Source organism: Canis lupus, chromosome 20, assembly GCF_011100685.1.
Source record: "Canis lupus familiaris isolate Mischka breed German Shepherd chromosome 20, alternate assembly UU_Cfam_GSD_1.0, whole genome shotgun sequence".
Classification (NCBI taxonomy): domain Eukaryota; kingdom Metazoa; phylum Chordata; class Mammalia; order Carnivora; family Canidae; genus Canis; species Canis lupus.
In genome coordinates this window covers 51,625,871-51,638,257 of record NC_049241.1, presented here as the reverse complement: position 1 = coordinate 51,638,257, position 12,387 = coordinate 51,625,871, and the positions used below count along the sequence as shown (strand labels likewise).

Below are 12,387 nucleotides of genomic sequence, written 5' to 3'. Positions count from 1 at the left end.
TCCACAAGCAGTCTAATTGCTGGTGCCACCATACTATGAAGGGAAAGCATCTCTGTATTTTTCAGCTGTTACCATATTTGTCTGTGGCTTTTGTCCTCATAGTATACAATGTATCACCTAAACTCCAGGAATGTATGGGACATCCAGAAAGGAAGGAATGAAGAGCAATCCTTGAGGAGAAAAAGCCATTGGCGAAAAAGCCCCTTCCCCCCCCCCTTTTTTTAGATTTTGAGAGAGCAAGCACAAGCAAGGGGAGTGGAAGAGGGAGAAGCAGACTCCTGCTGGGCATGGACCCCGACATGGTGTTCAATCCTAGGACCCTGGGATCATGACCTGAGCCAAAGGCATATGTTTAACTGACTGAGCCATCCAGGCACCTCAAGAAGGCTGTCCCCTTTTTGTAGCGTTCCCAGATTCCACACCAATGACTCCTGCCTACTTCTTATTAGCCAGGACTATGAAATATATTCTTCTCATAAACCTTCTTTATTCTTTATTCTTTATTCTTCAGGAAACCTGAAGTAGGAATGGTTGTGTTGTGTTTTGTTTTTTTAAACTATATACCTGGAGATAATCTGGATTCTATTTATAAGGGACCAAAGGACAAGGAATACTGAGAGGACTAGATACTACTTGTCATACAGAGCCAGCATTTTACCACCCACTTGCAAATACACTAGAGATCATTAACCAAAAACATAAAATGCTCTTACATTGCCAGGACACCTGGGTGGCTCAGTCAGTTGAGTGTCCAACTCTTGGTTTCAACTCCAGTAACAATCTCATGGCCGCAGTCAGCATGTAGTCTGCTTGAAAGCTTATCTCCCTCTGTCCCTCCCTTAGCTCATGTGCACACATTTGCTGTCTCTCAAAATAAATGACTTTTTTAAAAAAATGCTCTTATATTGCCAATTAAACTTCCATATATCTTGTATAATTCAATGAAGACATATATATATGTCTATATATATAGACATAGGGAATATGTGTGTGTATATATGTGTGTGTGTGTGTGTGTGTATATATATATATATATATATATATATATATGGAAATGGAAGTCTTTAGAGCTGAACCATAATGAAAATTCCATTATATGAAATAATTTTGCAGAACTTCTATTTAGTGTCTTTAAAAGCAACTAAAACTTTGTAATACAAAATTACCACAGAAAATAAAAATGCTAGGTGCTTTCCTTGAGAATGACACACAGAAAGGCAATTGCATTTATGTCATTTATTTCATTAGGACTCCAGGAAGAATTCTCTTGTGTACATTGATTGAAGAATAGTACCTGAAAGCTTCCCCCAAATTCCTCTCATTCATACTTTGTTCCTCCAGTATTTTAGAGTCTCTTAAGGGATATGTATTACCAAAAATCATTCCCACATTTTTACATTCATTCAGCTTCTTTCCAGAGTGGCTTTTCACATGTAGAGTAAGATTTATAAGATGGATATACCATTTCCCATGTACCCTACAGCCACTATTTCTCTCCAGTGTGATTACTAAAGGTCAAAAGCCAAGTAATAGACACACACACAGACACAAAGGCATTACCATTATTTCTAACATTCTTAACATTTTCTGCCTCTCTGAGATTACCAAAGAATGTTAACATCTAGGGCTAAGTATCTTACCATCATAGGGTTTCTCTTCACTGTGTTGTGACTTATTAACACCTGAAAATTTTTCAACATTTCTTACATTCATGAGTCTCCTTGCATATGAAGCAGTCAAGAATCTCTAAAACCTTTCCCAAAGCTATCCCATATTTCTTAGATGTATAGAAATCTCTCCACTGTTTTTTTTAAATGTTGATTCTTAAAAGATACAAGAAACAACTGCAGATCTTCCTGGGTCCTTTACATCTGTATGGTTTTATACCATCTGAAGTCTCATGTGAACATTAAGGCCTTGGCACTAAGGTTTTACCACATTCCTTAAGTACAGATGATTCATCGCTAGTGTGAGTTATGTGCTATCAAAGCATGTGGTCATATTTTAAGGCTATAGATCATTCTTACCTTCACATCACTTTTACCTATTTATAAGTAATCTCTATGTCCAACATGAGACTCAAACTCACAACCCTGAGATCAAGCTTTACCAACTGAGCCAGCCAAGCACTCTGGACTTTTACAGCAATTTTGACATGTAAAATTAATGATAGAGCAACAACAAAAAGGTTCTCCCACATACCTTTGTAACTGGAAAGTTCTCTCAAGTGTTGAGTTCTTAAGCATTCTTTAAGGTATGAACAATTACTGCTCTCTCATATACATTATATGAATGGGAATTCTGGCCCAGGAAGTTCCTACCTATCTATTAAGGATGAAAAATGAGTAAAGCTTTCTCACACATTCTTTACTTTCATAAGTTACTTTATCCAGATGAGGTTAGATATGAACACTAGTCTGAAAAACATTTACAGGTTTTTTTCACATGCCTTAGTTCTTAAATGTTTAGCAAGTGCCGAAGATTGAGTGAAGGTTTTCCCACATTCCTTACATTTGTATGGTTTCTCTCCAGTGTGAGTTCGCATGTGAATACTAAGGCATGTGGAGTATCTAAAGGCTTTCCCACATTCTTTACATTTGTACGGCTTTTCTCCAGTATGTGTTCGCATGTGCATGTTAAGATTTGTAGAACGAGCAAAAGCTTTCCCACATTCTTTACATGCATAGGCCTTCTCTCCAGTGTGAGTTCTTAAATGTGTGGTCAGGCCTGATGACTGAGTGAAAGCTTTCCCACATTGCTTGCATTCATAGGGCTTCTCTCCAGTGTGTGTCCTTACATGCTGATTGAGCATCGAAGAATTATTAAAGGCTTTCCCACATTCCTTACATACATAGGGTTTCTCTCCAGTGTGTGTTCGCACGTGTAAGACAAGTCCTGAGGAACGAGTAAAAGTTTTCCCACACTCCTTACATACATATGGCTTTTCTCCACTGTGAATTCTTATGTGTTTTGTAAGGTATGAAGAATGAATAAAAGCTTTTCCACATTCCTTACATTCATATGGTTTTTCTCCCGTGTGAATTCGCATGTGTAAAATAAGTCCTGTGGATCGAGTAAAGGCTTTCCCACATTCTTTACATTCATATGGTTTTTCTCCAGTGTGGTGTCTCATGTGTACCTTCAGGGATGACTGATTAACAAAAGTTCTCTGATAATCTTTGCATTCACACACTTTCTCTTGTATCTGAATTTTCTTGCGTCCAGTAAGATTTGAAAGCTGACCAAAGGCTTTATCATGTTGAACACTCTCAGAAGTTTTCTCCCCAACAGGGATTTCCTTGGGCAAAGTACAAATAAAGTTCTTTTTAAAGGCTTTTCCATTCCGATTACCCTTAGAAGTTTTCTGTCGAATGTGAGTTGTAAATGAGTGTCCACTAAATGCTCTTCCACAGATGTTAGAGCCATATCGTTTCACTCCAGCATTGCTTCTCTCCTGCTGATTAAGGTTTAAATGATAACTAAAGATTCTGCACTCACTGTAACAGAATTTCTCCCCCATCACAACTTTTATGCATTGGAAACATCATAATTGAAGTGTTTTTTTCCATTTCCATTTAAGTATACAGACTTCCTGCTCTGTTTTTGAGTTATTTTAAGTAGAATAAACAGACTCTGAGGCTAAGACCCTGAATCATATTCTACTTTCACAGAGTATCCTCTAGTAATTATTCATACTGAATCATTTAAAACTTGTATTATTCTGACTAAATTCCCAGTGCATAAAAAAACTGGACATCTGAGTTATATTTATATGGATCTCTGAGGAGAAACAGGTTTGAAGTAGGTTTAGAGTGCTTCTCAAATTCTTGATATTCAAAGAATCTCTTCACAGATTCTGCTTTCTTTGGGTAAATGGCATTTATTTTATATAATTCGCATGGATTTTGTGCTTCTGGTCCTGATGTGGAAGAAAGGAATTACTTTTGGAGATCTTACCAATTGTATTTCATCTGATGTTTTTTCCAAAGAAATATCCTGAAGTGGTATGGAACCTTTGGTTTTGAGTTGCAATTCCAATTCTGAAAAAAAGTGGAAAATTTAGTTTGGGAGAAAAATCCTGGGAAAAAGTTGTTTAAAAGCATAGAGAATGACACCACAAAATATGATGGAGTAGGGAACTCCAGGACTCTTTCCCACCGGAAAACAAGAAGCTCACAAAAACTATCAAAATCAACTATTACAGAACTTTAGAATCTAGTCAAAAATGTACAACCACCAAGGGAACACTTAACAGAAGAAAGAAGCAGCTTTAGTTCACCAAGAGAGTGCTGAGGCATTTTAATTACTCACCTACCATCCCCACTCTTCAGATCAGCTGCAGCCGTTTAGACAAGCGGTATCTTTGAGTAAGTTACAAATACTAAAAAGAGCACTATGGACTTTGTTCTCAAAGAATTGCCACCGTGTGTTTCCATCTGTCTGCAGCTTCAAGGAATGTGCTTTGTATCAGCCAACTCAGAGAGTTCCCAACAAGACAGCATCTCAGACAACTACTGATGAAAGTGTCTAAAGGCAAGGCACCTGAGTGGCTCAGTCCATTAAGTGTTCACCTTCAGCTCAGGTCATGATTTTGGGGTCCTGAGATCAGGCCCAGCATTGGACTCCCTGCTCAACAGGGAGTCTGCTTCTCCTTCTGCCCTCCCCACCGCTTGTGTGCTCTCTCTCAGTCTCTCTCTCTCTCTCAAATAAACAAAATCTTAAAAAAAAGAAAGAAAAAGAAAGAAAGAAAAAAAAAGAGAAAGAAAGAAAGAAGAGAAAAGAAAAGAAAGAAAAGAAAAAAGAAAAGAAAAGTAAAGTCTGAAGGTAAAGTATTGCTTACCACAGTCCAAGGAAAAGGCAAGTATCTGAGACAAACAAAAGACACCCTGAAAAGCCTTAGAAGGAACAGACTGGGAAGGTTGATATGTGCATAAATAGGGCTTTTAAAACCTCAAATGTTGGGGCAACTGGGTGGCTCAGTGGTTGAACATCTGCCTTTGGCTCAGGTCGTGAACCCAGGATCCTGGGATCGAGACCTGCTTCTCCCTCTGCCTATTTATGTCTCTGCCTCTCTCTGCCTCTCATGAATAGATAAATACAATCTTTAAAATAATAATAATAATAAAACCTCAAGAAGTCCACAAGCATGCCCAGGGCTAGATGCATGCTCAGAAAGGCTGGAGAGGACCCAAAGCTTTCACTTCTGGCTGACCTTCAGCATCCACTCCAACAGGAATGGAAGGCTAAAGAAGAGCTGTAAGTGGCCTAGCTAAACACTGAAGGAGTGGCTCAACACACAGCCAATTAACAAAAACTAAAAGAATACCTTTAGTTTTCTTTTCTTGGCTCCAGGTATGTAAGGAATTTCTGTCCCTCTAAGGTGACCACTAAATTAACAGAACAAATTTCAGGGACTGCACTAAAAAAGAATGCAGAACACACAACAATTATTTATTTATTTTTAAAGATTTTATTTATTTATTCATGACAGACACAGAGAGAGAGGCAGAGACACAGGCAGAGGGAGAGGGAAAGAAGCAGGCTCCATGCAGGGAGCCTGACGTGGGACTCAATTCCGGGTCTCCAGGATCACACCCCAGGGCTGAAGGCGGCACCAAACTGCTGGCACCGAGACTTCCCTACAAAAATAATTTAAAAGACAAAACAAACACCAACAATACAAAACAAGCAGCAACAGCATCAAACTCAGGGAGAAGTGAATCAGATTTTTTAATTGCCACATTATGATATCTAAAATTTACATTTCCAACTAAAACATATGAGGTATGCAAAGGAACAATAAAAAAAAAATACAAATTATTCCTGAAAGCCAAGGCATTGGACTTACTAATAACTTTGAATCAATTTGTTTCAACACACCCAAGTTGCTAACAGAAACCATGAACAAAGACCTAAAGGAAACTAGAAGAATTATGCCTCACTAAAGAGATTGTCAATAAGAGACAGAAATTACAAAAAAGAACCAAATAAAATTCTGGAGCTGAAAAGTACAGTATCAAGAATGAGTGGTACTGGAAAAAGAATAGACATATACAGAACAGAATCCAGAATAAAAAACCCATACATCTAGAATCAATATATTCTTGACAGGTGTGCCAGGACCATTCAATGGGGAAAGAACAGTCTCTTCAACACACAGTGCTAGGATAACTGGATATCTTTATGCAGAAGAATCAAACTGGACCCCTACCTCACACCATATATACAAATTCACTCAAAGCAGGTCAAAAACCTAATGTAAAGGCTAAATGTATAAACTCTTAGAAGAAAACAAGGGGGTAAATCTTCAGAACCTGGGATTTGACTGTCCAATCTTTTTATCTTATTCTTAGATATGACATCAAAAGCACCAAAGAAAACAAAGATAAATGGGACCCCACTGCAATTAAAAATGTGTATCAGGGACGCCTGGGTGACTCAGTGGTTGAGTGTCTGCCTTTGGCTTAGGGCATGATCCTGGAGTCCCAGGATCGAGTCCCACATCAGGCTCTTTTCAAGGAGCCTGCATCTTCCACTGCCTCTGTCTCTGCCTCTCTCTGTGTCTCTCATGAATAAATAAAGTCTTTTAAAAAAATGTAAATCAAAGAACACTATCAAAAAAGCAAAAGGATAACCCCAAAAATGGAAGAAAATATTTGCAAATCATCCATGCGATACAGGTCCACTATTAGAGTACAGAAAGAATTCATATGCTTCAACAACAACAAAACAAACAACCCAAGGTTCAACATGGACACAGAACTTGAATTGGTGTTTCTCCAAAGACACAGAAATGGTCCATAAGTACACAAAAAGTGTCCAACATCATTTCTTTTAAGGAAATGCACATCAAAATCACAATAAGATACCACTTCATACCTATTAGGATGGTTACTATCAAAAAAAAAAAAAAAGGAAAGGAGAGAAGGCAAGAGGGAGGAAGAAAGGAAGGAAGAACTGATGGCAAGGAGTAACTGCTACACTGCTGGAAGGAATATAGTATAGGCTCTGCGTAAAATAGTTTGGTAATCCTTAACAAGTTAAACATAAAATGACCATATGCCCCCACAATTCTACTTCTAGGTAAGTTAACAGTTATGAAATTGAACTCTGTATGATTCTATTTGATATCTACAGAATAGGCAAACTTGTAAATCAGAAAGTAGATTAGTGGTTGCAGGGAGTAGGGGGAAGGCTGAATGGAGGCTGACTGCTTAGTGCTTACAGGGTTTCCTTTTCAAGTGACGAAAATATTTTGGAACTAAAAGGAGATAATGGTTGCACAACACTGTGAATGTACTCAATACCAATAAATCATACTCCCTAAAATGATTAATTCTTGTGTACTTTATCTCAAAAAAAAAAAGTATAATGGCACATACATGTCTGAATATGCTGAAACACGATAAAAAGGTTGAAACAAAAGGGAAGTTGCACTACACAGAGTATGGCTGTGTTAGTAGTCTGGCAATGATAAGGGTATGGTGTCAAAATTTTAGGCAATCTACAAAGCTTAATATTCTGGAAACCTAAGGCTGATAGTACACAAAAAACACTGATAGAATCAGGAAAACAAGATAGAAAGTACTGTAAAATAAGCTGTCTGCAAGTAATGAAATTTTCAATTGAGTCAGACAGATCTTTCTGGGAGAACAGGAAAAAGTTGAGATCAATGGAAATTTAAAGATATAAGGAGCTGAAGGTTCCTCAGCAAACTCAGAAACCAAATGGCTTCAGGCTTCTCAGAAAAAAAGAGTACTTCTTTGAAAGTTTGCCAAGTGGCATTTCCAAATGTACTGCACCTTTCCCAGACTAGCATCGCTCGTCGCAAAACTTTATTCATGAACTTACCCTGCAGAACTCCTCTCCCTCCTGCCCTCAGCTCTTCTGCTACTTCCATTGTAGAGTTGAGACCAGGTTGGCATGATTCATATCCTGCTTATAGGAAAAATATATAAAGAGGACCTTGCACGACACAAAATGCAGTCTTTGGGTAGGAACCAACACTTTAACTTCAGAGTTTCTTTAGACACTTAAGTCTCACTCCACAAACAGAAAAATAATCACACAAAATTTTAAATCAATGCAATAAGACTATTCAAAAAAAAAAAAAAGACTATTCTAAAAGGAACAAAAATGTAAGTATATTCTTTCTCTGTGCCCTCAAATGACTAGAGAGCTCTAACACCTGAAAATCATGTCCAGCCTCATATACATTTAAAGTCTTAAGGTTTGGGGTACTTGGGTGGCTCAGTTAGTTAAGTGTCTGCTTTTGGCTCAGGTCATGATCCTGGAGTCCAGGGACTGAGCCCCACAGTGGGCTCCCTGCTCAGTAGGAGTCTGCTCTCCCTCTCCATCTGCACCCCCCACCCCAGCTCATGTTCTCTCTTGCATGTGCACACACACGCATGTGCCCTCTCTCTCCCAACTAAATAAATAAAATCTTTAAAAAGAAAGAAAGTCTGACTGTCTTAGGTTTTCAGTCCCTAAAAGGAATAAAGTCATTTATTTAGACAGATCTTCATTTTCACAGGGAACCTTCTAGATGGTAAGGCACCTGAGGCCAGGGATCGTTCATCTTGTTTGCCACAGTATTCTCATTTGACAATAGAGATACTTAAGAAACATTCATTTCATAAAGGGCTCAGTGAAAAAATTATGCCAGCCCTACCTAGAGTAATGAGATTCTGGTAGTTCTCCAACATCACATCTCTGTAGAGATCTCTCTGTGCTTGATCCAACAAAGTCCACTCCTCCTGGGTAAAGTCCACAGCCACATCCTCGAAGGTCACTAAGTGCTAAATAATCAAATACATGGTGGCTTCAGCTAACTACCATCTTCTTTGAGGTTCTCAGGAAGATGTATGAGGGACTAAGGAAGGTAGACTAGAAGCCTACAGTACCCCTGGGCCCAGACCTCTTCTTTCTAGCTACAGATGCTGCCTGGTGCTTATAGGCACTCACATGGACTTACCAGCATTACTGACACATGACTAAACTTCTGTTACCACAACCTTACTGTGGGTTCTTCTTGCTTTATTCCTCCTCTATTTATTGGCTGCAGTTAGCACTGAACACAACACTAAAGTCTACTAACAGGTGAATTATTTCCATGGTAACACACACATTCCAGGAGATTAGACACTTTCATATCATTTCTCAATATCTATCATAACGCTCAGCAAAATGATAAGCCAACAAAACATGACTAAAGATCAGAAAGAATGAATATTGAGATAAAAGAATCATTTCCGGGGATCCCTGGGTGGCTCAGCGGTTTGGCGCCTGCCTTTGGCCCAGGGTGCGATCCTGGGAGTCTCAGAATCGAGTCCCGCGTCGGGCTCCCGGCATGGAGCCTGCTTCTCCCTCCTCCTGTGTCTCTGCCTCTCTCTCTCTCTCTCCCTCTCTCTCTATGTCTATCATAAATAAATAAACCTTTAAAAAAATCATTTCCAGTGTAATCTCTATATATTCTGAGATGGCATGAGTCCTGGAGAAATTGACTTGGGACTCATTCCTTAAGCAGGGCCATTAATTGCTTTCAGAAGCCTTGGGACATTACAAGGAGATATGGCTACCCAACAAATAAGCCTGACATTTGAAGGTCAACTTTACACTTACCTGAGAAGAATCCTTAAGTAATCCAGCCACCATCCTTGCCTCAATTTTTCCCTCATGAAGACAGAAAGGGTCCCAAGAAAGATGACCTCAGAGAGAAGAAAACCATGAACTCTGAAGCCAATCCAATTCCAATAATCACATGTTATAAGCTATCCCACACTACGCACAGAACATATCACACACTAATTTCATAAACTGATAAAGTGCTCTGAGTTACCTGGAGCAAGAAAATTGTTTTCTGGATCTTGCTACCCATGAGGACCTGGTTATATATTCCATCTCAGAGTTACACAAATTACAGTAGAGAGAGGCAGAGCTGTTTGACACAACAGAATTCACGAACATGTTACCCCCTCAAAAAGCACACACAACTTCTTGTATCCCAAATCCCAGGAACCGGATTTACATATGCTCTGCTCATTTCTGTTGTTCTTATATGGCCCACTGCATGGTCACTCAGCCCCTAAGCACTGGATCTGCCATTTGTGAAGGAACTATGCGAAAAGAAACATCAACAAGGACTTACCACACACCTGATTCACATCAAGGGCTGCCATCCTGTGAGTTTGATAGTAAAAGTTTCCAGAATATTCCAGTTCTTGCTCAGAAGACCAGAGAAGCTTTTGAGTTTAAATTAAGAGGTTGATCTCAATTTCTCTTTGAGTACTGGACTGTCTGGGTAACTGGTTCACAATATCCATTATTAAGCAACAGACATTTTTTCCTCAGTCATCAGACATCACTCTTTAGCCATCTCTGTGCAGATGAAACACATGACAGTCATTTTAAAAACTGTCTACTATCCTAGCATGCAAATATTAATACCAACCTCTGTTTACTGAGCACTGTTAGTAGTTCTACACTACTACTGTTAGTGTAGTGTTACTACACTCCTACACTGTTAGGAGTATATGAACTCCTTTAGTTGTCCTAACATCCCTCCAAATTGGGTATTAATAACTGACATTTAATAATTGAGAAAATGGAGGTTCACACAGGATTAAAAAATGGCTCAAATCACTAGTTAGGAAAAGAAAGCCAGGCAGACACATGTTGGTATGGCAAGAACCTTATCTCTTGTAGTAGCTCTTATTCCTGAGATGACCAGAATTCAGTCCACATCCTCTGCTAGGCATAATGGAGACAAGAAATACAAAAGGTTTTATGAAGTAAGAAGTCCCCCTGAGTACCACCTGCTGGAGCTTAGTTGCATTTGGAACTTTTGCCTCCCTTTGTCTCATTCCTTCATTCAGTTAGCAAATATTAGTAAGGGCCTTCCTCTTGCCAGGCCAGGTACTCAGCAATGAAGAGGGAACAGTTCTTAGGGATCTCACAGTTCAACTGGACAATGCAGGTAAGAAACAGGTAAATTAATTATCAGTTGGTGATGAGCGGTAAAAAGAATCAATCCCATTAAAGTATAATGAATACCACACATACACAAATATATTCACAATATAAAGATAAGACTGGTTAAAGATAGGATAAAGACAGAATAGAGAAATAATCACTTCAGAGGACTGTGATAAGTGATAACTCACTTAAAAAGTAAGTGTCTGGGACACCTGGGTGGCTCAGCGGTTGAGCATCTGCCTTCAGCTCAGGGTGTGATCCCACAGTCCTGGGATCGAGTCTCACATTGGGCTCCCTGCATGGAGCCTGCTTCTCCCTCTATGTCTCTGCCTGCCTCTCTCTCTGTGTCTCTCAAGAATAAATAAATAAAATCTTAAAAAAAAAAAAAAGTAAGTGTCCAGGGCCAGCCCAGGTGGCTCAGCAGTTTAGCACTGCATTCAGCCCAGAGCATGATCCTGGAGACCCGGGATTGAGTCCCATGTCAGGCTCCCTGCATGGAGCCTGCTTCTCCATCTGCCTGTGTCTCTCATGATTTTAAAATCTTAAAAAAAAAAAAAAAAGTGTCCAAATTTTGACCCAAAGATATCCAAATTTGAGTATCATAATTTTAGAAAAACTCAAAAAACATTTCTCATGTTAGCTACTCCAACAGCACCTGAATGTCAGGTTTTTTTATGTTAAAACTGAAGGCTTTCTATATTATCTCACAGTTAACTATAAAAACTAGTATACAAATATATTGTGCGTCTTTTCACCCTTTCTTACTACTGATCAATTCTACTTTCTTCCAAGAAGTATTGGTTTTTATTTTTAGTCATTCTTTCAGTACATTTCCTTCTACTTCTATTAATTCTTGCTCAACCTCATGAAGTAGCAGAGTTTCATTTCTTGAACTTCTTTTCTTGAATTACAAGCATACATACAACTAAGGAAGGCAATCACTGAATAAAAATCTCAATGAAGTATTAAGAAATAAACAGCACTGGGCACCTGGGTGGCTCAGTGGTTGAGAGTCGGCCTTCGGCTCCAGTCATGATGCTGGGGTCCTTGGGATGGAGTCCCGCATCAGGCTCCCCACAGGGAGCCTGCTTCTCCCTCTGCCTGTGTCTCTGCATCTCTCACGAATGAATAAAATCTTAAAGAAAAGAAATGAACAGCCCCATAAATCATCATTCAGGTTGAGAAATAGAATATTTCCAAATTCAGCATCTTAGACATCTTGTCTCTTTTCCAAATCACTAACTCCATGCCTCCCAACTGCAACCACTATCCTGACATTTAACACTCTAGAGCATTATGCGTACTTTTTAATTTTAAAGAAAGAATATCAAACAGCATGCGTTCTTTTGTGTCTGGCTTCTTTCACTTGACATTGTGTTTGTGACATTCATCCAAGTTGCATCTGTGCTCCTT

At 39.0% G+C, this 12,387-nt stretch overlaps 1 protein-coding gene across 8 annotated transcripts; it reads right to left on the bottom strand.

Moving 5' to 3' along the window:
- Nucleotides 1–1,221: 1,221 nt before the first annotated feature.
- Nucleotides 1,222–12,027, bottom strand: ZNF846 (zinc finger protein 846). 8 transcript variants are annotated; one of them, XM_038567368.1, is made up of 7 exons: nt 11,965–12,027; nt 10,148–10,377; nt 9,622–9,707; nt 8,672–8,798; nt 7,852–7,938; nt 3,958–4,040; nt 1,222–3,457 (listed from the first exon to the last, which is right to left on the bottom strand). In XM_038567368.1, exons 2-7 carry the CDS (start codon nt 10,176–10,178, stop codon nt 2,429–2,431), a joined length of 1,443 nt encoding a protein of 480 aa, XP_038423296.1. In that variant the 5' UTR covers nt 10,179–10,377; nt 11,965–12,027; the 3' UTR covers nt 1,222–2,428. The 8 variants fall into 8 exon arrangements, with proteins under 8 accessions (XP_038423296.1, XP_038423298.1, XP_038423297.1 ...); XM_038567370.1 differs by having other exon boundaries at nt 1,222–3,454; XM_038567369.1 differs by having other exon boundaries at nt 7,852–7,935.
- Between the last annotated feature and the right edge of the window lie 360 nt (nt 12,028–12,387).

Bases quoted from the DNA above. Each gene is read 5' to 3' on its own strand.
- ZNF846 (XM_038567368.1), bottom strand. From the start codon at position 10,178: ATGGCAGCCCTTGATGTGAATCAGGTGTGTG. The intron at 7,939-8,671 runs GTAGGGCTGGCA...TTTTCCTATAAG, and splicing joins CCAGAATCTCATTACTCTAG to CAGGATATGAATCATGCCAA. The intron at 4,041-7,851 runs GTAAGTTCATGA...ACTTTTTTTCAG, and splicing joins AGGGAGAGGAGTTCTGCAGG to AATTGGAATTGCAACTCAAA.